Source organism: Siniperca chuatsi, linkage group LG12 (assembly GCF_020085105.1).
Source record: "Siniperca chuatsi isolate FFG_IHB_CAS linkage group LG12, ASM2008510v1, whole genome shotgun sequence".
Taxonomy (NCBI): domain Eukaryota; kingdom Metazoa; phylum Chordata; class Actinopteri; order Centrarchiformes; family Sinipercidae; genus Siniperca; species Siniperca chuatsi.
In genome coordinates, this window is record NC_058053.1 from 25,481,301 (window position 1) to 25,505,873 (window position 24,573).

General features: G+C 40.6%; 1 protein-coding gene across 2 annotated transcripts; it reads right to left on the reverse strand.

Annotated features, from left to right (window-relative positions):
• Positions 1 to 46: 46 nt before the first annotated feature.
• On the reverse strand, positions 47 to 24,016 carry rif1 (replication timing regulatory factor 1). Of its 2 annotated transcripts, none has more exons than XM_044215625.1 (36): positions 23,815 to 24,016; positions 23,179 to 23,227; positions 21,830 to 21,966; positions 21,656 to 21,734; positions 21,447 to 21,543; positions 21,209 to 21,339; positions 20,999 to 21,093; positions 19,477 to 19,666; positions 19,140 to 19,232; positions 18,201 to 18,339; positions 17,924 to 18,075; positions 17,011 to 17,125; positions 16,689 to 16,865; positions 15,673 to 15,783; positions 14,568 to 14,630; positions 13,452 to 13,552; positions 12,681 to 12,767; positions 12,524 to 12,597; positions 11,278 to 11,458; positions 10,699 to 10,806; positions 10,431 to 10,580; positions 9,690 to 9,789; positions 9,315 to 9,604; positions 9,023 to 9,225; positions 8,661 to 8,754; positions 8,437 to 8,568; positions 7,871 to 8,013; positions 7,693 to 7,782; positions 7,544 to 7,598; positions 2,978 to 6,340; positions 2,723 to 2,851; positions 2,540 to 2,626; positions 2,195 to 2,310; positions 1,919 to 2,069; positions 1,665 to 1,791; positions 47 to 1,093 (listed from the first exon to the last, which is right to left on the reverse strand). In XM_044215625.1, the coding sequence occupies exons 3-36, from the start codon at positions 21,943 to 21,945 to the stop codon at positions 810 to 812; spliced, it is 7,623 nt and encodes a 2,540-aa protein (XP_044071560.1). In that variant the 5' UTR covers positions 21,946 to 21,966; positions 23,179 to 23,227; positions 23,815 to 24,016; the 3' UTR covers positions 47 to 809. The 2 variants fall into 2 exon arrangements, with proteins under 2 accessions (XP_044071560.1, XP_044071559.1); XM_044215624.1 differs by having other exon boundaries at positions 13,452 to 13,555.
• Positions 24,017 to 24,573: the final 557 nt, after the last annotated feature.

Genomic DNA, 24,573 nt, shown 5'->3' on the forward strand with positions numbered 1-24,573 from the left:
AAGCTTAAAAATGCAGTTATGCCTAAAAACAAAAAAAAAAATCATATCAGTTCTGTCTTTTATTAAAGTATTTAAAACCACAAATAAAGACTTAAGTGCAGACTGTCTACTAACATCTACAGTATGCCTCATAAATTTAAAAATGCAATAAGAAGTTAACATGAAATGACAAGGTTTACAAACCAAGAAATACTACAAAATATACAAGAGCACTGATGAGTTGAATTGTAAACAGCCTGACAACAGGCACATGGAGGAAATCAAGTGACATGCGAGAAAGCATATGTACAAAATTGTAAGGTGTCAAAAGCATGTACGGGGAAAGAAAAAAAAAAGTAATTTTTCTTCTACATACATTTGTAGTCTCACATCAGTCTTTTATTACAAAGTGTCCAGTGGATAAGTAGGAAAATACCATCCATGTCGAGACTACAGCTATTAAAAATCTTCTTTTGACACAGCTTAAAAAGTGTTACTGTGCTTCCCTTTGAGTGTTTCTTAAAATCGTATAAACTACAGAACAGCTCAAGCTAGAAATGAAAAAGAAAAGTGCTGCTAGCATTTATTAAAAAACACTTTAGAGAAAAATCAAAAAAGGTGAGACAAGGCCAAGGCATTCTCAGTTAAAACCATAAAAATCCTCCTTTGTGAATCTGTTGATTTAACAAGTCTATCTACACAAAGCCTGGGTGGATAAAAGAAAACGTTCAGATCCTTTGTTGCAGATTCCTCTCCAATAGATTTGTCTATTAATGGGCCTTTTAAACGCCTGAATAGCGGTCCGATCCAACAGAAGCGGTAGTGCCTCTTCAGGGTTTGCCATCTGTCTGGCAGAGGCGCGTCTGCAGCTCGACTACCACACACCTCATCATGCCTCCTAACTGATCGTGCATCTGAACGAGCTGCTGTGGTGAGCAGTAACCGAGTTCTAGTGGAGTCATCCTGCAGGTCAGGGCCTCCACCTCTGACAGCAGCCCTTCAGGGTGTTCCTCAGGTCTCTGTTGCCCGGCCGGCGCGTCAGTTGTCTGATTCCCGGAGCCTTCTTGCTCTGGCCTCCCATCTGCAGAAACAAGCTCGTCCACCAGCTCTGTTGCTGCAAATAGAAAGATGAGGGTTTTTTTTTAATATATTTTAAAAGGTTCTGCATTTTGAGAAATCTGCTTATTCCTGGAGAGTTAGATAAGAGGATCAATACCCATTTGATGTCTATACGTAAATATGAAGCTACAGCAGGGAGACGGTTAGCTTAGCATAAAGACTAGAAACAAGGGGAAACGGCTAGCCTGGCTCTGCCCAACAAGCACCATTAAAGCTCACTAATGAACACATTATATAATTTGTTTAATCGTAAAGGGTAAAAACTTTATGTGCTGGACTAGTTCGTGGCTAGGTGAGTTCATTCCAGCTGAGACTCTAGGAAGTTATTGGTTCCCAGCCAAAAAAAATAGTCCCACATAACCCCCCCATAGAACTCAACTTGACAATTTTACACTTTGGTTTTTGTACAGATTAAAATAAATGGAGGTGTATTGTGTTAATTAGTGAGCTTTACAGGTGCTGGTAGACAGATTTTGTAACGTCAGCATTTAACCTCAGTGGCACAGACTTTGTCCTTTTTGAAAACAATAAAAACTGGCTGAGCAAGCCTCATTACATTTACACACCTAGTGTCTCTACTGAGGTCTTATCCTCCTCATCCTGGTTTTGAGGAGCACTGGTCTCCTCCAGTTCAGAAGTCATCATCTCCATTTCATCAAAGCTCTTCAACTCGTCACCGCCTCGTCCTTTACGCTAGAAGAGAATTGTTCAGATGTCAAATACAAGAATTTCACCTTTATATATATTTTTAAAAAATGTGTTATTTGTATTTGTGCTGCGTGATATAAATCCTGTTGCAGCCCTCTATCCCCTGGCACACCTGTTGTTCATAGATTTTAAGTGCCTTTTTGACATTGGAGATCTTTGGGGAGCGAATTGGCAGAGTCTTGATTTCACTGGGAGTAAGAGCACTGAGGTCACCGACTGTTTTGATGTTTCTGGCTCGAACAAGCTGCCCAAAGCCACGAGACCTATGAGAATCAACAGTTTTGTTATTGTATGCTGTTTTCATTTAGGCTTTACATAGATTTCAAAAGGAGAAATATTTGACCCGAAACAAAACATTTTCCTTTCATTAACCCTGTGCTGTACTCACCACATGTTGGAGGATATCTGAGGCAGCACAGCTTCTACAGGTGTAGAGCAGCCAACCAGGGCGGGGTAGATACAGTCTCTGGAGACAGGCCGCGGTTCTTTGCTCATTTCAGAAATCTGGAAAAAAAGGGTTGCATCTACCATTAGGACTGACAGCCTCTAACGGTGAACCAAACAATTAAAAGCTGCACTAATCAATATTTTATATTAAAACTGAATCAAAACAAAACGTGTACTGTATGGTGAACGGTGTTTGCAATGATGCATCCACAGAGAATTATCATCCAACTCTGCAGTTCTATGGAGCTTTTTAACCACCCACAGTGCTTTTCATTTTTGTGCATACCAGGCATTTCTTGGAGCTCTTGTAACCTGGACTGTGCAGATTTCTGGGACTTAAGACCAGCAAGCCCTTTGTTGGAGTAGTGACATACTAGAATAAAGAGCAGAAGGGCGTCATGTTAGATCAAAGCAGATCATTTTGGTTCATGTGATCAGAAATTAAGAACAATGCTGGCCTCATTCACACCTTAGGCTGTGGGATACCGCTAACTTTGGATCTTCTGGGGGAGCTGGTTCTGATAGCAGGGCTGCGACGATCAATGTCGTCTGCTATTTCCTGATGTTGGATTGGATCAGCAAAAGACACACGCCTGGACTGCAAAGTTAAAAAGGAGAAAATAAAGTTACTTTCACCAAAATTACAAATACAACGTCAGATTTTTATATCGGAACTTGTGTATTTGAAATGAATTTTGAAATTTACAAATGCTTTGTCACTTACTTTGACAAGAGGTGAGGGGGTCTCATCCTCTAGTGGTCTCTTCTGGCCCTTCTTAAGAATACTGGTTGATGGGGAGGCTGAAGGAGACCAGGTTCCTCTGGTCCTGCCACTGCTGGGGCTTTGGACGACATCTGCCCCCATTACAGCCTCCAGGTCCTTCTGCTTTGCCGGAGAATCCGGAAAAGCCTCTTTGCTTGTAGATTCTGATAACACTGAAGTGTTGCAAACACCAGCCAGAGCAGCATCCAAATTTGCAGCTACATCGTTCTCAGCATTGGTGGTCTGAGTTTCCTCTTCATCCTGACACTCCATACTCTGGGTTTTGCTGTCTTTATCGCTCTCCTGTAGAGGTGTGATGTCATCACCGGCACTGGTCTCTGTGGGCTGGTTTGTTGATTTGCCTTCTTTGATAGAGGCAGACTCTTCCTCTTCCTTTGAAAAATCCTCTATGACATCTTGACACGCCATTTGGTTTTGTCCAAAAGAGGTGCTGTGACTGTCATCAACTGCATCCTCCACTGGAACAACTGGATGTTCTTGCTGGTTTGAATGTGAATCATCATTTTGGTTTTCTGTAACATTGACAACAGGCTCAGACACTTGTTCATCTTCCTTCTCTGAAGACTCTGAAGCCTGCAGTTTCTCTGTTGTCTCATTAGAGGGGGCCAGTGCTTCCACAGCAGATGTCACAGACGGGTCACAGGGCACCTTTTCCTGAGTCTGTTCAGTACTGATCCCAACTGATTCAAGCATTTCAGCAGATTGAAAGTCCCCAGTGTCACTTTCTTGCGAAGAGGAATTATCAAGGTTTGTTTCAGAGTCCTTTTGTCTTTGCTCCTCCTTGCGAGGAGACACACTGAGCGATTTGCTCTTTGTGTTGTCGGCCTCAGTTTTCGGTACAACAGTATCAACTTCTACCTCCATTGGTGATTCTTCGTTACTTGGCTCCTCAATGTTATGTGTAACCTGGAGCGATTCAGAACCCTGCAAATCTGGGGTTTTTGGTGAATCCTCTAAATCTGTTTTTTTAGCTTCTATGCTTTGTGTATCTGCCTTTTGAGAAGTATCAGAACAATCCATTCCCATATCATTATTAATTTTGTCTTCTTTAGATTCAAGGGTGAGAGGACTTTGAAGAGACGCTCGCGGTTTCCTCCCTCTCTTTTTGGGCATAGGGGAATTTTCTCTGGCCTCGGAGGATTCAGACTCTGAGGACTCTATATTGGCCACTAATGCTTGAGAATTTCTTCGTCTTGAGTATCTGCCCCTGCCTTGAGAGGACTCTGTTGATCCTGCAATATCTAATGACTGAGAACTCTCTGGGGTTGAGCTAGGACTCGACTTGGACTGCTCCTCTTGTACCTTGCTCCTTCTGGTCCTACCTCCAATTCTGGCCTCTGCCTGACCGACAGCTGACAATGCTGCCTGAGAATTGGACCTACTCTGCCTTCCTAATGAATCCTTATTTTCACTTTTCTCTTCAGACTCAGATGATGCCTTGCTTCTTCTGGATCTACGCAGAGACTGGCTATCAGAAGATGAGGGTGTGATCACTTGAGAGTCCTCTTGACTAAGGTTGTCATCTGTACCTTCTCTTGTCTTGAGTTCGTCTTTGACCTCTGATTCATTCAGCAACTTGTTTGTTGTGCTTTTTCTATCTTGGGACTGGTCATTAGTTGAAGAAGCAACTATCTGAGAATCTCTCTTTTCCCTTTTGGCCTTTTTTTCAATGAACTCAAACTCTTGGGATTTGCCACCAGATTGAGGGGAAGGAGTGGTCATCTGAGAATCTTTCTTTGGCTTATCACCATCTTTTTCGGTCTGTTCTACAAGCTCAAACTTTTGGGATTTGCCACCAGTTTGAGGGGAAGGAGTGGTCATCTGAGAATCTTTCTTTGGCTTATCACCATCTTTTTCGGTCTGTTCTACAAGCTCAAACTTTTGGGATTTGCCACCAGTTTGAGGGGAAGGAGTGATCATTTGAGAATCTTTTAGCTTACCACCATCTTTTTCGGTTTGTTCTACAAGCTCAACCTCTTGGGATTTGCCTCCAGTTTGAGAGGAAGGAGTGATCATTTGAGAATCTCTCTTTGGCTTATCCTTTTCGACCTGCTCTACAAGCTCATGCTCATGTGTGGCAGTTTGGCTGGACTCTTTTTTGTCAGGCAAAACCTTTTTCTTCATTCCACCCTCCTCCTTGGTCTCCAGGGATGATTTGCTCCGCCGACTGGGCCTACCCTGTGACTGCATTTCGTAATCAGACTGTGTGTCCGACCGCAAATCAGTTTGGCTGGACTCATGCTCTCTGGTGCTTCTCCTTCTGGGTTCAGGTTTATAAAGGAACTCCTCCGAATTGTTGTACAGTTTGATCTTGTGTGATCTACCCTGAGAGTTGGTTTGGCTTGACTCACTCTTGTCTCTCTGAGCCCTTGTTCGTAATCTGTCTCTGCCGTTGTCCTCCTCAGCACCTTGCTTACTTCTCGTGTTTGGTCTGCTTTGCATTGAGCTTAACTTTGGGGAATCACTTTTAGGTTCTTCTCCAGAACGTCTCCTTTTGAACAACGTGTATTTATCTTCCCGCTCCTCAGGGTCCTCTCCAGGCAGCAGAGGTCTGACTCTGTAGCGTCCAGACCGCCTGGGTTCGCCTGGAGTAGTCTGGGTCACAGAGGATTGAGAATCATCCAGAGTCGGCTCAGATTCCTCTTCCTGGCTTGAGGGTTTCATTTCCTCTAATGCAGAAGCTATTTTTGTACTCTCCTTGCCCTCCACTTCAGCCTGGGTGTCTGGGATAACATCTTCGTCCTCTGTTGTATCACTGGGCAATCTCTCAGTCAGCCTTACTGGCTCACATTTCGTCCCAGAATCTTTTGGCCTTCGAGGAGACTCTGGGGCATCGTTCACAGGACACTGCATGTTAATTTTTCCTGCCTGAGTAGACTGGGAATCCTGAGAGGACGATGTCTTGTTGGTGTTTGAGCGTTCTTGGCTTCTGGAGGTCTTTATGAGGGGACCTGTGAAAGTGGACGCACTGCTGGGGCTGGCAGGCTTTCCCTCAGCATACTTCTCCAGAGTGATAAAGGACTGACGGCGACTGTTGGGTTTCTGGGGAGTCCCTGAGACCAAATCTGAAGAGCTAGATATGTTAGGACTTGTGCCTTCTTTAGACTGCATATCCAAGTCTTCTGCTCTATCACCACTCTTGGTATCCATAGAAACCTCCATAGAAACATCTGCTGACTCAGGGATCATCTCTTCCTGCTCGTGGTTTTCTGTCATGTTATCTACTGCTTTTGGGCTGGCATAGTCTTGAGTCTCTGTTAGAACTTCAATGTCTTCCTCATTTTCCACATCTTCCTGGAGAACCTGAAAGAAACCAAACGCAAGTAACTAAATCTGTCTGCAATATATATATATATATATATATATATATATATATATATATATATATATATATATATATATATATATATATATATATATATATATATATATATATATATATATATATATATATATATATATATATATATATATATATATATATATACACACACACACACAAGTTTGGTGACTCACCATGAAATTACACCATGAAAGAGTGAAACATTTCAGAGTGAGACAAATAATCAATCATGCGATACACTATGATATGTTCTTTAGATATCAATACTCTAGTGGCACTATTGCAGTCTGCAATTGTCTACAATAAAAGATGAAATCGCATCTGCTTCATTATAACAAGATAACAGTCTGAACAGTTTTAAATAGAAGTCATCATGTTAATGATTCAAGAACTTGCAGCTCCATGAAAACACTTAAGAGTATAACCTAATTTCAAATCTGTGTGTGAAAGAGCACACCATAAAGATAATGTGCTGATACTTTGTTTTGCTTTGGATTTCATTTCAACACTACACAAACATGTTAATGTTGATAATTTATTGGTTTCATCATGCACTGTACGAATAGATGGGGGCTACTGCATTTGATTACGAAATTGTGGGAGGTATTCTGGGCAACTGTCCAACTGTGAGGAGACTATGGAGCAGACCCAGAACATACTGGAGAGATTACACATGTGGCCTGGGACATTCCCCCCAGGAAGAGCTGGAGGGCGTGGTTAGGATGAAAGACATCTGGGCTACCATACATTGCCTGCTGCCACCCCAACCCTGACCAAAAGAAGCTCCGGAAATTGATAGATGGATGATCTGATTTCTGCTTTTTGAAAAAAGTATTTTGCCATTTTTGTGTGGAACTTTTCTGAATTAAGATGCAGGTTAGTAGTTAGACAGTAGTTAGTGTAGTAACAGTTTTTAACCTGAAGATGTTGCCATTAATGAAGTTAACACTGAAACTCCAGTTAGTCCAAAAATACATGTGGTCTGTGTTAGCTGCAATTAATGCACAAGGGGTTTTTGTTTTATTCATTTTTGCTTTGGCAGAATGAAAAACAGGACAAAACAAGCCCCCCAGTGGAGTCTTTCTTGGCAGTGTTTTTTCATTTTATTTATTTTATTTTATTTTTTTAAAAACCACCCGTGATGGGGATGTGCATTTCATTACCTTGCCAGGAGTCTCTTTGGTAACCTCTTCAGTTTGTTCAGTTGGCTGTTTGTCCCTGTGGAAAAAAAATAGTTTATTATACGAATGCTGTTATTTTTATGAGAGAGCAGGGATTTATCTTGATTTTGTTAACAGATGCTCAAACTTACAGAGAGTCTTCTTGGCTCTGTGTGTACTGGGTGAAAACCGTTGTATCCAGAGAAGCATCAAGGTTGTTGTACATGGCAGGGATGTCAACCCTGTGCCAAAGAAATGTTAACACTACACAAGACTGACAACACGGACACTTTAAATGTATTTCATAAATGCCACTGATCGAACTCTGACCTTTTAGTCCTTTTCACCTCCTTCTGGTGCTCCGTCAGAACTCGCTCCTTCGTCTCAGGAGGAATGAAGACAAAGTCGATTGAGGCCTCTTCCTCCAAAACGTCTCTGCGAGGAGGCTTGGGAGAGCCAAAGTCCAGTTTTGTCTGTTGAAGGGAACACAATGGAAACCAGTTGTGCAATGCTGGGATGATGAGCAATTTAAAAAAATAAATAAATAAAAAAGGAAAAACCAAACAAGTTTGAGGAGAATATATCGTAGCTGTAACCTTGTCCTTGCATGGTCACAAAGTGCATGCAAGGACAATGCAATTTGCAGAGCTACATTTTAAAGAAGAAAAAAAAAAAAAACAACACTGTCTCCTTTTGCTTTTTAGCATGCATGTAAAATATATTTCTGCTTATATTTCATTTCAATCGTTCATTGAAAGGGTAATCGTCCACCACTTTCTTACACATTTTAGCACAGCAGTCCTGTCCTGTAGTGCAAGTACAAGTTTTCAAACAATATCCTTTTGTCTGACGCTGTTGGGATAGATATTTAGAAACATGGTCCAATCTAAACTTACAGAAACTGGCTTGGAGGTCTTCGTGGAGCTTCTGTCCTTCAGCTCAGCAGCCTTTCCCAGCAGTGAGTCCCTCTTCCCCACAGATGAAACTGGCATCCCACTCAGCTTGGTCTCCAACTGGGAATTCTCACTCTGAAGACAGAAGATCAGCCGCAAATAACAATGAGAACAGAGAGGGCGGTGAATATAGCTGAAATCACAACACTAACGTAAAAGCAACTCACTGAATACTGTCCACTGAGCTCATCAGGAACACTCACAACCTCAAAGCCAGGAAGAATGATTGGGGTCTTCTGCTTCACTTGGCTCAATATTGGCCTGTGTAAAGAAAATGGCAACACTGATCAGATTGCTGTAAGCCCACCTAAATGGATCCAATTTCTTCTATGGTTTGGTTTGTCATAAAATAAAAATGTTTCTATCGTTGCATTCCAACTGTAGCAGTACATGAAGTACCGATGATTTTATAGACAAAGACGCACATGCAGAAAAAACTGAAAAGTTGAATGAAATTAACACACATACATTTGGCCTTCTCTGGGTCAAAAAGTGAACGCAGCATTAAATATGTCCTGAAGATTTTCACCTGATCTCATCGGGGTAAGTGAGGCTGACTGAGTTGGCGAAGGCTGAGTTCCAGAACTGAACGACTGAGGTGCGGATCTGCTTGTTCTTGTGAGGAAACAACACACAAAGTAGAGGAGACAGCAGAGCCAGGAGTTCATCATTGTACGCCAAAGTAGAACGGGCCTGCAGACAGCCGAGAACCTCACAGAGAAGCTTCTCCAACTGCGGGGAGGGAGACAGACAGTTATTGCCTAAAATGCTTAAAAGTAAAAGTACTTAAAAACTGTGTACCCATTTGACAAAGAACTCACCTTTCCCAGAAGCTGCGAGGTGAATTTGGGCGGCTCACTGGCTGCTTGTTTGTAAAATAGGGTGAGAGGTTGAATCAGAGAAGTCAGGGCTTCCTTGACAGTGTTGGCGAGAACGAGGTTGGTGAAGAGAGCAGACAGAACGGAGACCAGGGCCAATCCTGTGGCTTCAGAGGAAGCCTCAGTGCCCTCCAGATACACCTCTAGACATTGAACCAGCAGGGACTGGAAGGTGGACAGATTCCCCAGGACCTTATTCCTCTTTCTCATCCAGTTTACTGGAGTGTGAGGAGCTGGAAGAAACAAGAGTGAAAGATGTGAATTCTCCATTTAATCCAAGTGTGTAGACTGAAATAAGGTTAGCTTAAGTTCTCTTACACTTCAGCTTTTGCTGAAACTGAGGAGTGTACGGCGAGAAGTCCACACACTCGACCATGACTTGGAGGAAAGTGGCAACAGCATTTAATGTTGAAGGAACCTAGAGGATCAGACAGCGTCAATATATCAAACCAGGATTGTTTTCAAAACAAATTAAAATAAATAACTCAATCAAATCTGTAACTGATTTATTATAGCTGATATATAATATTCATTTCGCCAATCATTATGTTTAGACGAGGGTCTAAGGATAGAGTGTCATAGGTTGTAAAGATTGTCAAGTCCCCTGAGGCAAATTTGTGATATTGGGCTGTATAAATAAAATTAACTTGAGATAAATTAAAGTTTTCTAATTTTGTCTTTTGTTTATTTAAACACAAAAAAATGTGTTAACCTCCAGATGTAGATTCAATTTTCCTGATGACAGTACAGTAGCAACCATCATAAATCTCAAACTTTATTATTCTGAAAACCTCTTACATTTGAAATTGAATCGTCCTCACATTAAAAGCAAATTCTGTACAAATACTAAAAATGACAAAATCACATGATGAATATTGAGAAATATGGATCCAATCAGTTTATTTCTCCTTAATTTAGCTATAATTTTATTTTCTTTCACATCTTTTCCGACAAAGATTTATTTTCCAGTGGTGGTCATATAAAATATAAAGTACTCAACATGAAATAACTCAACGATTGTTCAGATGTTTACATATGTTCGTGGTTTCCTCTACTCACCATTAGGGTGTCTCTGTCTATTGCAGCTGTCATCTTTGCACAGAGCTCCTCGCAGCAGATGTTCTCCTCAGCTGTGACCACCAGCGCAGAGCAGCGGGCAAACACTTTGTACAGCTTGGACCACGAAGACAGCATCGACTTCTGGGCCGCCTGAACAACAGACAGGGATCAGGTAATTTCCTTTGGTCAAAGTGAAGACAGGACTTGGGAACAGTTGTTAAAAGTACGATGGACATGTAGGTAAAACAAAATCTTAAGATTAACAGACCTGCTGTAGTGGTGTGCCGCGTAGTAGGTGTGTAATGGGAAACAACAAGGCCGAGTGCATGGCACTAAAGTTGTGCTCCAGAGCGTCACCTTGGTTGACTTCATTAGACTGTAAAACATTTTTATTTTATTTTTTAAATAAGTGTTTGAAAATGTTACTCAGATTAAATTCATTTAGTTCACTTCACAAGCTGTCAGAGGAAAAACATGACTCTGCAGTAAGTAGCTGTGATCGCATCTTCAATGATAACAGCCTAATGTTCTGTGATCTTAATTTAAATTCTTCCCAGAAAATGACTAGTGTAAATGTTAAACTGATGCAAAGAGACTTATTTCACCTGCAGCAGCTCCACTCACTGCATGCTTCTTTTGTTTGTAATGCACGGTGGTATACACCTCAATTTTGAACTCCTTTTCCTCATAAATGCACATAAGAAGTAGGGTTGAGTGGGTTTATTTCTTTTTTCCCCTTCTGGTTGTTTTTTTTTTTTTTTTTTTTTTTTTTTTTAAATAACCACTAAACAACAACAGTGGTCATCTATCCCACTCCCATGAGTGATGCCACTGCTTCTCTGCCTACCTGTGTGATGGTGTCAGTAAGCGGGCTGACCATCACACTCCACATCATCCACAGCCGCTCCTTGTCCTGCACAGACCCAGCGCTGCATCTGATGGCCCCCAGCACCGCCTCCCCAAACGCCAGAGGGGAAGTGGGGCCCGACAACCCACAGGCCACCAGCGTTTGAAGGCACTGAAAAAACCTGCAGACAGAAAGATAACAAGCAACACTCTTACAGGATATACAGTAATATAAAGAGTACATTCTTAAATTCACATAGCTCCAATGCAAAAAAACTATGAAAAATATTTTTTATAGCTTAAAAGATGTATTAAGTTGTTTAGTTTTTTTTGTTTTTTGTTTTTTTTAGGGCTGGGAAAATATCTAGTTATTAAAAAAAAAATCAAAAAAAATCAATGTAAATGAACAAAATCAGTTTTGTTTTCTTTAAATCAGAAAAAGGCACACGTTTTGGTGGATTAATTCAAACTCATTCTGCAGTTTACATTTGCACTACCAGAGGGTGCCAAACCATTATCCATGACACCACCACTCCGGTTAAATAACGTATTAGTACTGTATATTAAAACATCACTAAAACTAAACATCAAAAACAACCATGACATTTAAAAAGTGCTTGAACACTTAGCGACGGTAATTATGATAACTACACTAAAATCACGGCGGCAACCAGGCTTCAATCTTGCAATTTAGTCATGAGGTAAAAAACGAAGTACTTGTGAATTTGTTAATGCCACATTAGCAGGCCGTTCAAAAGGACTTTTCTTGTAACCATGGTAAACTTGACTCCACTTGCAGGCACCACTTAACTGCTAGTAACCATAGTAACAACTTATGCGTCGCACTACATTACCAAATAACATAGGGGATAAATATTTGAGCACACGCAATTTTAATTTATTCGCCATGCGTTATTACGCCTCTAAAATCAGTAGTGTTTATAACCGTTTCGAGTCGCATGACTTGCTGTCAGTCACTGGACCAAAGTATGTTTTTCTCCTGCAGGTCCGTAGCAGTGATGATGCATTTATCAAAACTCTTTAATAAATGTGTTATCTGTCAGCCAATGAGGCTTCATGTTTACAAGTCTGCGTGTATCCTATTGAGACTAAAACGGCAACCATGGCTAAAAACGGCAACTTTTTTGCTTTGGTCGAGACTGAGACCAAAGCAAACTACAGATGTGAGAACAGATTAAACTGACATCTTACATAAATATATAAATGATAATAAATGTTAGACCCACCTCTCGTCTTCTATGTAGGCTGAGAGCATGCTGCTGTTGTAGAGGAGCAGAATGAGGAACAGAGCCGGCGTTCCCTGAGGAATGAAAAACAAAGTTTAAACAATCCTTTTAAAGAGAATATGAATATGTGCTAAACAGTGGACCAAGAAGCACTCACATTTAGCACATCCATCTTGCCCACTTGATAGGTGGCAGAGCCAAGAACTCTCTGGGGAAGACCTTTCACTGTGGCCTCAAACAGAATCTGAGGTAAAAGATTTAAAAAAGACAGCAGAGATATTTGGATTTTAGCCATTTTACCCAGAACAACTTCTAAAAACAGAACAATAAACAACAGAACAATAAAATTCAAAGATATTCAAATCAGTATTTAAAAGCAGCCAGTCAAGGAGGCTGAGAGTCACTGAAACGGAAAATTAATAAACTGTCACCAAAGGTGAAAAACTGTCCAAAATAGGTGAAACAAAAATGAATTCTACTTAAAAAAAAATAATAATAATTTTTTTTCATTTATTCTAAGGAAAACATTGTCTTTGAATGGAGGCTAAACAAACTAAATGACTTTTGAGAGGCAGGTTTTGAAAAGGTTCTAACTTTAATGATGCATTATAGACCTGTACAGTTTTTGATATTAAAATGATTAAATACTACCTGTTGGTTCAAAATGCCTGTTCTGAAGTTTTATAATCCTCAAAATTATAACTTATTTACTAACTAATTTCTAGACAGACCTGTGTTTTCGCCAACTTTCAGTTTTGTCCCCCTACTTTGTGTTTTTCAAAGTCACAATGGAAAGTAACTAGCAAAATAATATTTAAATGAGTTGCGATATATGAATGAACAAATACATTTATTCTGTGTGTACCTACAGTAAGTAAGCTACATGAACGATGAGGCAGAGTACATGAAGGTTGTTGATCTCTCTTACCAGGACTTTGTCTGCAGGCACAGCTTCTGAGGTGACGATGCTCTGCAGAGCCTGGAGCATCAGTGTCAGTACTTCACAGCCCTGACGATCCTTCTTACTGCCTACTGACAGCAATGGAAGAGATTAATCTCAAAAACTCATCAGCAGAATGCCAAATGCAAACAAATTATGTTTTAATCTTCTTTGGCTTTACTTGAGTCGGAAATGTGTCTAATTTAAGAGAAGAGAGTCATCATTGGGGACAGACCCCTCAGTGTTTTTTTTCTCTTCACAGCAGTCCAGACCACGAGGCTCTGAACGCTCCGACTTAAACTGATGACAGTGTTAGTGGGTCGGGCAGGGGACGAGGATGAGGTCTTACTGGTCCTCCTCCCAAATGCCAGAACCCAGACCCAATCAGAATGCTCTATGTGGAGCTACGAGGCGGGAACCACAACTTTAAGATCCCACCCAGATGAGCAGCAGCCACAATAACAGCTGGAATGGTTATCTATGAAGACAATAACATAACGCAGTGGGAATATCATTCATTCCCTTCATAGCTGGAATTTGCAAGAAATCATGGTTTGTCTGGTCAGTTCTGTATTATTGTATATTGTAGCAGTAATAAAAGTCACGCCAATAAATAAACATAAATGCCCCACAAGTGTCTTTTTTAAAAAAGGTACTTGTGGCATCACAGGCTGTTTATCAAACATTACAGTACATTCTCACAACATGTTCACAAATCGGTAAAATTGCAAGAGTCACTCAAACACAGCAAGCTCTTTTGCGTTTACTGCAGAACAAAAGTATAAAATGCTGAAATTAAACAGGGAGTAGCTTTCTGTGCTTAAGTAGTTTTTTGTTTTGTTTTCTAATGACAAATTTTCAAAAACGTGTTGCAAACTTAAAGGAGAAGTCTGATTCTACAACTACTTATAAAGACGTAACATACCATAATTGTGCATGTTTAGCGACTGGACTGGAGAGCAGATAAGATTGTTTGGATTTGATGAAAAGACGGAACAAATGAGTGTAACATTCATTTGCATTTCTATGGTAGTGCTCTCCATAGCACATGTTAAGAGTTCAGACTTACTGTCAATCAAGATGACTTAACATCCAAGTACTTACCAGACTCTATAGTTAAGTTGACACACCGGACAAGACTCGTCCATATGAGAGCCAAAAGAGAATCTGTAGGAGGAGCAGAAGAGATGGAACCGTAACTATGGTTATACTCAAGACAGCAGGTTTTGGGTTAAAGCTGAGCTGGGTGAAGATCTGAGAATGTGCACTGCAATAACTTTTAGTGTAAAACCTGATTTAAATGCATTAAATGATGTTTCCTCTCATCCCTCTGCAGTGCTGTTACAAAGATACTTTCCCCGTCTTTGTCATGAATATACACTCTTATAAATGAGAATCCTTTTTTGTCAGGATGTTAGAGAAACAAAGTGGTTGTGTTGGTTAATCAAATACATGCAAGCAACATTCCTGGGAGATCACTTTGTAATGTCTTTTTACTGTTTACCTCACGATCATCGTGACGAAAGATAAAATAGTTGCCTCCGTGATAACTTTCCAGATTTGTAAAATCCTGTGCGAGTATTTACAAACTGTTATGCTGTGTTTTGGCATCTGACGAGCCTTTAAACCCATTAATATGTTGCTCCAACTGGACTTCCTGGGTCATATTTCATGGTTTCAAAAGGTACCTTAAACAATACACCCCCACCATCACAGCCCCCTGCATTGTTTTAACACAGGGCTGATTTTGTTCTGAAGGCAGAAGAAGAAGAAATGCAGTTGCTGCAGAGAGCAAATCAGGATACTTAAATGCATGTGAAAGCAGTTTGATTCACTTAAACCAATATTGTTCCTCTTAATTATATTTTTTCATTACTTCTTTAGTCTTATCAAGTAATAAGAATCTGTTCTCAGTCAATAAACATAAACTGCCAAATACAGCTGTTTCCATATTTCTGAACTCTGACCACTGACGCAAGAATGGCCTCCTACAGTTTATCTGGAGCTCTTGACAACAAAACTGATTTAATTCAACTTGGGTAACAATGATCGGCGCTCTGCCAAATGCTGACAGGAGGAGAGGGTATTCCATTTAACTGTTTACAAACTCACCACCTAGACTCTTAAGAGAAAGGAAATCTCATTTACACGACTGAAAAGAGTTTTACTTGACTGAATTGATTGAAATTCCCCACTGACTGACGTTTACCTGGAGCGTCTTTGCCGATGTTGGTGAATCCATCTCTGATGTTCGAGGTGAGCACAGCAGCATGTTTAGTGAAAGAGGAAGCACCAGAGACGAGTGGGTGGTTCAAGGGCTCTGGAAAGAAAAGAGAATCCCGCTCATATAGGAAACATGTCATAATTAAAATGCCGTTTGTTTTTTTCAATTCACCAACCCAACACACTATGCAAAGGTTGAACAACTGACCATTCAGAACCTAGCATGATGAGACTGAATTTCCATTTGTTTTCACTTCATTATTCAGTCTGACATCGTATTTTGCCCAATCAATAGAAAGTGCCGTGTTCCTCCCACTGATTTAATTTTCAGTTGACACAGAAGCTGTGGCAGCGATTGCTAGGAACAATAAACAATGTTTTTCATGGCAATTGAAGAGGAAGTCAACTATTAATCGGTACAGCTGCCTCATCCACGCTTGTCACAATTGTCTTGTCTTTTGTTTTTCTGTCTCAAGACAACGATGCCACCATTCTTAATCCTGCTTACAAAGCTCTGATTGGCTCGGCTGTTTTAACAACAACAACAAATAAAACTGAGATGCACACAGCAATTCAGACGTCTAGAAAAAGACTCATCAGAATGTTTCCCGACCATTTTCTGGCTATTCATTAGTAGTGTAAGACAGGCAGAAAAAATAAATAAATAATAAAATTCCCACTGTTTTGGTGCCCGTTTATTTCCTACTTTGCTGCCCTAGTTGTCCGTTTCTTGGGAATCCCTGTTGAATAAGTACAAATACAGCTTCAATACTGTAGATCTGCCCTGCATTTATAACCTCGTATGTCGAGCCTGTCACATTGGGGTGATGCATTCTGCCAAGTTTTGTCTGTGCAAGTCCATTAAAAAGATACCCTGTGGAGTTTTTTGTAATCAAATAAAAAAGGGTTTAAGATCACCATGTGCCAGAGCAGGTCGGTGCAAATGTATGAAAGGCTGTTGGGCCATCATGTACAAGAAGGTAATGTGTGGCTCTGACTCACCAAGACTCAGGATGAGTTTGTTCTTTGCAGCTGTGGCAATAACCTCTGGTCCCAGAAAATAGTGAAGCAACATCTCCAGGCCCAGCAGCTGGATGGAGGGGAAGGTGGAGGGGATCTGGACGCTGGAGTTCAGGCTCATCCGAGACGTATTGGCTGAGCTGTTAAAGCCTGAAGTGCCTGCAATAGGAGGAAGAAAAAACAAATTACAGTCTCCGTCAATGCCCTTCCTTACTCAGATGCAACTTAAGTTTTTGGCCTAGTGCATCATATACTGTAGGGGATTGATAGGCCTGGGTGGAGGGAGGTGGATGTATAAACATACCAGTCTTGGGTGTACCAGGGGTAACAGCACCATTTTGACTGACAGCTCTAGAAGGGGTGCCTGGGACAGAAGAGGAGTCAGAGCCAATGGTGCACTGGAGCAGAGGAACAGAAATCTGGAGAGAGACAAATACTGTTCACTCACACCACAATGTTTTAGCCCGCAGTACAACATAAGTTAGTACATCATATCTAACCTATATATCGCATATATCCTCATATCAAAAACAAGCTTTCTGAAAGTTCCATGATGGCAAATGTGAGACATTTTAAGGCCAATTTAACATCATAAATAAAGAGAAAAGCACATATGAAACTGATCACTGTTAATTGGAAATCGCTAATTTTTTTGGACAGCATTCATTTACTAAAGCAGATGTAACAATAACTTAACATATTTCATGTATTTACCTAATAGTCCTTTCAATACTGGAGATGTGTGCATATCAAGACTCAAACTGTATTGTATAACAAGACTGAACACATGTTAAACCTGGGTTTGACCCTTTCATATGGGACTGTCTCTGATCAATGACACACTCCAACTGTACAACTTGTGTCAAGTTGTGTGATCAGAATGTAAGTATGTATGTTTTATGCAGCATTATCAAAATACTCTACAAAGCAAAAAAGGGACAAAACTTTTGAGATTTTTAGGAAGGCTGTTGTAAAGTCAAGAAGCCATGGCAGAAAAGGTACAATCACTGCCAACCAGCTAACAGTGTGATGATGTGAGACTCCTCCCGGTGGGGACAGCAGCTCCTTCAAGTACAGAGGGACCCAGAGTATATAAATCAGTCCTAAAGATAATGGGCATAATATGGGATCTATGTTTTGTTTGTGCCTGTGCAGACTGGCTGGACAGGTGAATGAGACGTTGCAGTAGTTGAGATAGAAAGACAGGCATGTCTAACCTGATCAAAGTTGGGTGACAAGTTGGGCCCGAGTTGGACCACCAGGTACCACCAGACCTCCACCTTGGTGAGCAGCAGGGCCTCTGTCCTGACATGGATGGATGCGAGGGGCTGCATCAGGAGCTTCATACGTTTGCTACTGCACAGGATGTCTTCAGGAGAGACATGTAAGAAATTAAAACTCAACTGTGGTGACTGTGCATAGCTGAATCGAAAGAGCTCAGAAACAGGATTAGTCTGAGGAAAGAGAACTGGGACCAGATAGTCGGTGGCTCACCTGGATTGAGGGCAAAGTTATCTATGAGGCTCTTCCAGGCAATGAAGGCGATCTTCTTAATGGTAGGAGAAGAGCTGCGGAAACCAAGTTCCTCCAGATGCAGCAGAGAGTTGATGAAGGGTCCTCCTCTGTGCAGCAACTGCGTAGGAAAGGACTTATGAGTGATGGATACTGACATAGCCAGCAGTTCCTCGTGCTTGGGAAACCTCGCACAAAGAACACTGTAGTCTGAACCACAGCTCATCTTCATTCTTTTCAAATCGGGATGCAAATCAAGTTTTGTTTGCCCCCCCCCCCAATTCAAACATTTTAATAATGAATCTGAGTCAAATCCAATGTCATAATGCAGCTGTCTTAAAACATGCTTCACTACAAATTCACATTTCTTTATGGACATTATTGATTTGTCCATAAAGGAATGGACAAATCCCTTCAGTGATAAAGGTAACTGCAGGGAGGTTGAGAGGCAAAGCTACGGCGTTTGTTATATATTAACTTTATATCCTGATATTACATTATTGATATGTAACAAATACTTGAGAGCTGGCAGGGAGGACTTTCGATTAGATAGGAATAATATTATATCATCTGCATATAAGGAGATGACATCGTCCTCCTCCACAACCCTAATCCCTGAGATGGAGGGGTTTGATCTCATTGCGATGGCTGAAGGCTCGATCACTAGTGCAAAGAGCAATGGGGATAACGGGCAACCTTGACGGGTGCCCCGGAATAAGGAAGGGAGATGAAGTATCTATGTTTGTCTGAACTATTGCTGTGGGGTTGTGGTACAGGGTTTGAAGGCCCAAAATTCATTTTTCATAATAGTGCAAAAAGAAAATGCCACTCTACACGATCAAAAGGCCTGTTCTTCTGTATGGGACGTGGATCAGTCTTACATTCATTTACTAATAACGAGCAGACATACACAAACTTTACCTTCCCGAGAAGTTTCACAAATAAGGGCCAGAGCTTTAGGACATTGGTTTCATTCTTTGACATGAAAAGCTTCTGGAGCTCTGGGATCAGTTTCTGTGAAGACAAACAGAGGCACGTCAGCAGAGTTACTTACGAGGAGGGCTGGCAATAAGTGCTGCATGTGAATCGTGCATCTTGAATATTCATATATTGAATATCAACAATCTGAAAATCCAATATTTAATCCTCAAATATTTAACTGAATGTTTCCGGACCTTTGGTGCTGTGCTCATTTCCTTACATCCCACAAGGTACGGTACAAAGAAACAAACTGTTACTGACACACACAGATACTCACTGAGGACATCATTGGTTCGATGATAGCAGCCACCTCCATCTGCTTTTCCAGGAGAAGAGGCATGCCCATCTCCATGGCTGCTGCGGCCCGTAAACGCACCCTGGAGGCAGAGTGGACCACCAGCGGGATGACAAGCTTCGCCCATCGTACCACTCCTTCACCCATCTGGGCCGGCACTTGCTCCAGCATCCTATAAATACCAGGAGTAATTAGATCCAACTCTTGTAATCACAACCAATATACTAGAATGATAAATTACACTAAACTGTATGTTGTTTCAGCATGGACATCACAATATAAACATGTACAGTAGTTATAATGCCAAAGATGCAATGTAATAAAAAGTACTCAAGCCCACCATGCTACACCGTATAAACTAGTTTACTGCTTGAAAGAAAATTAACTATAAAAAAAAAAGGTTATTTCTTCACTATAAATGTCCACATGATAAATAACATAATCTAGCCTAATTTATTTAATTACATTTCAGTCACTGCCATAGTGAATGACCAACATAACATAGGGTTACCCGCAGTGTTTTAAAGCAGAAGTGGGCCTCGGTGGAAATAAAGACTACTGCCATTCACATATCAGTACACTTACTGTATATTCATTATCATTCAGGGAAAAAAACAAGTGCTGTCCAACTAGTCTTTTTCAGATCAAAAAGAAATGACAATCTAAACGTTCCAGCTTGTGAGACATGATACTGCTTCAGGTCGTTACCAAAGAGGATTTTAAAAATGATATGAACCTTTAACAAGAGGCATACAATACCATGACACACCTACTTTTGCCAGGTTGACTATATTGTAATACTAATAGCTAAGTATTTAATAAAACTGTGTAAAAGTAAATCAAACAACTGCTAAAGTTTCTCTAATATCAGCCAAATTGGTGCTTAAGATCTTTCAGATTGAAGCGACAGAGGTTAACTACTGCTAGTGACGAATGAAAGTAACTTTTTGTGAAAACACACACACTGAAACAAAAAGTCAGCCCCACATTGATAATTAAAACCTCAGGACTGGGACCTGTCATCACTCCCAAACTCATTCACAGATCTTGCAATATAAAAGAAACACTAGACAACTAAACCCAAGTTATGGATGTTTTCTGATGCTCTTCTGGCCTTGTTTGCATCCATAATGTTTGTAAACACATCACTAAAAAGGCCTGTATTTTTAATTGTGATAAGTTGAAACTAAATACACATTTTTCTTCAATTCAATGTCATATGTGACGATTTCTGTAATTCACATGGTCAAAAAGAGGCAGAATGACCCTTTATAATTGCCATGTACAATTACAGGCAAAAAAAAACTGTATATACAGTATATCTCAATGGCAAATTGACACAGTATGTCAGATTTGTACTATTCTGCACATTTATTAGTCAACCACCAATAGCAATGGAGACTAGTAATCATCATCATCCAAGGAAGGATCTGCTTCATGTCCTGTTTGCAAATATAAATACTCCCACCCATTAAAGCATTAACATGACCCATTGTTCTTTTACCTGATGACCACGTTCAAGGCCTCATGCTCCATTACCACAGACTGAATGTCCTCTCTGCTCCACACACTCTCCAGCGTTCCCAGTATAGACGACACCTGAGTGAGTGAAGCAACATGAATCAACACACCTGCATTGTGACACGTTCACCAAACCACCACTTTCCTGATTTCAGTCACATTTCCCTGGATTCAAATCTCTGCTGATGCTCACTTTTTTGGCAACCACATCTGGAGGAAAGCTCTGTTTTGAGATGACCCATAATGCTCTGGTGCATGTGTTCTTATCTGTTGACTTCACCACCAGGGAGCAAAGTGCTGACAGTATTTCTGCTGCAAAGGTTTCTGGAAAACAAAAGAGAATCACCCTCAACAGCAATTACATTCCCATAGAATTTAATCTCATAACGTCTGAAATAATGTTGACGTATAAAATATGGAAATGAACGTACCAGACACTCCAGAGACGATGTGAGAATGGTACAAACAAAACCCTAAAGCTTGCAAGGCAGCTTGGCTCAGCTCAGCATTCGGACTTGTTATATGAGCCTGGGAAAAAACATGAGACAAGAACAGAATTAGGTATCATAGATATCAAGAGCTTTAATATAAATATGGGAGTTCCTCCAGCGTTATGTGCAATTATGTGCAAAAGACTCACCAAGATGGCTTTACCGAAACGAGAAAAGTGCTTTTCAACTGCAGGGAGAAACTGGCGGCCATCCTCTCCACTGAGCCGACTGGAAAAGAAAAAAATATGTATATTATTTTTACTGTCACAACACATCCTCTGACATATCCAGAGGACGGTCAAAGACGAGCACTAGTAACATACTTGGCGATGGTGAGGTAGGCGTCCGTCTGCTCAGATTGTCCAGCAGCGCCGTCCTCCAGAGTCTCCAGCAAGGGGAGGAAGCTGGAGCCGCTCGGAGGCTCCGCAGTCGCCATCATTATTCCTCACCTCCTCGAGGCCTTTTAAAAAAAAAAAAAAAAAAAAAAAAAAAAAGAGACACACAGAAAGCAGGAGTATGTTAAGAAAACAGAAGTCATGTTAGAAAAAAAAATTAGAGCAGGAAGAGGCTGAACCAGGTCATTCTCAAGAATCTTAATACAACACTCATGTGCTACTGTATACGTACTTCTTAAGAATCATTGATTGTTGTAATCATCCCTCCTGTAAATTAAGTGATCTCTTTTTAGTGCGACTGCTGTACACCGTAAGTTCTGTACAAAAATGCATTACACAGTTTAGATTAATCTAATATGAAGCTTCAGCATTCTGAGTTGGATTTTGTCCTTTGTCTCTTACTGCAGAGTCAAGCTATGGAGGGAAGTCTTCACAGACAGTAAGGAGGGGAGAAATGATTACAGCAACCAATAACTTTTTCAACATGCAGAGTGAGTGTAACATTAACATAGACTTGGAAAAAATTTGAAACAATAACTTCTCTTTTCTTAATTGTCATTTTTGTCATTGTTTTCAGCTGGTAGTATTGTTATTCTGCTCCTTTATGTGCATATTTATCCTTTTGTCCTTGTGTAATAATGGAAAATGAATAAATAATTTTTTCAAGATTGCATGGACATGAACTAAATTTAAACAACCCATTTAACAGCTGGATGGAGAAATGCTTTATCATTTCATTTTTTTTTTTTTTTTTAAGTAGCACATCTGTGCAGCTGTTGATAGTCACTCACACCAAAAGTACCAGGAACTTAAAAAAAAAAAAAGTTCCTTCAGCCCATTTGTGTGTGTGCCTCCACCCAGTCTAAAGACCCGCGAAGATTAGGCAAATTACACCCATCACACAGCTGCATAACTGTTTTAACTTATTACTTTAACACGTCACCTGCAATTCAGCATAAGGACCTTAGCTTATTTTAACCTATGCACTCTCACCTGTTTTAAATACTTTGCTTACTGGTATCTAATGGTGAAATTGAGAGCCTACTTCCTCAGAGCTTTGCAATATTAAAATATGGTAACACAAGCATACGCACTACTTGTCTTTTTACATATATAGTAGTATATACTTGTTTTCTGATACAAGAACAGCCACTATACTACATTATAGTGTGGAGGAGATGTCATGGACTGCTCCATAGCCTTTCACAGCCACCTCACAGAGCTGGCATAATGAATAGGAATAAGCAGGGACGGGAAAAAAAGATGCATGGACATACCTCAGTGAGATTTATGTAAAGCTGCGTTCACCCTCCACTGTATCCAGAGCTGTAAACATGGGATAAATGAAGACAGAGGTTATGACAAATGCACAGATGTGTGAGGGCACATGTTAGGATTAGCTGTCAGTGTAAACACCGTCTCTCTCGACCTCATCACTTTGTCTGCTGGATGCTACCAGAGGCCAGCAGTGCCATTTAGCAACTTCCTCTCGGGACACCCAGAAGAACCAAAACAAGTCAGACTGTCGTGAATACCACCCGGTGAGCTCACTGAATACACTCGATACAATCTTCACAAATTCAGAAATATAAAAAAAATAATAAAATAAATCACTGAATCACTGGACCGTGCGGAGAAATAGCAAGCAGCCTGCTAATGTTAACTAGCTTTAACAAGTTAGCAGCGCTAGCGGGCTGCATGTCGAGTCTGTCGCTAGCAAAGTTTCAAGCGCGCACACAAGTGGGCTCCACGGCTGCTAAAACACCGCGGTGACAGCGCCTCACCTGCCGGCTCACCTGCCCGCGGCAAGGCGCTTTATTCGGACTCACCGATTAGCGCATAAACAACGCTAACGAACAAATATTTACACATGCTTGCTTGCTTGACACAACACACACACACTGACCGCTCACCTCCGAGTTCAGGACGAGACACACCATCAAAGCCAGCCAACACACCGGCCGCCCGCTTCACTCTGTGATGTTTCTAACTCTGCACTCCAGTTTTATATGTTTAATATATATTATTTTTTTAGCTTCCTTCTTCTCTTGTGCTGCTGCCCCGCGAAATTGCTGGCGCCAAACCACCACGCCGACGTACAAAATTACCTTTGACCCTGCATACGTCACGCTCAGATCCGCCCATTTTACCTTATAAGGAAAAACAGCAAGCTGACAGCGTTGATGCCTTTAATATTACCAATAAAAACAATTATAAAAATAATAATAATAATAATACTAACAACAACAACAAGGCGGTTTAAAGTGCTTTACAACACAAATGACAAATAAAAAGGAATAAATAAAAAGAATTACATGCAATCGAATAAAAAAAAACAATGCAGTGCATGCTCAGCCTATGTGTGAGATATGAATCAATATTCCCAAATTTAATTCAACAAAAGGCACAGCAGGTGGTTGACACTTATTCTGGATCTGAGGAAATATAATGCATTGGCACTTTTCCCATTTATTTGGTGCTTGTGATTAGAGCTGGAACTAAATAGTAGTTTCATTATTGATTATTTATTTTGATTAACCGGACATCCTGAAGCCCAAAATCAGGTCCTCAAATGTCTTGTTTTGTCCAACCAACGGTCCAAAACCCAAAGATATTCAGTTTACAATTATATAAAACAAAGGAAAGAAGCAAATCCTCACATTTGAGAGACT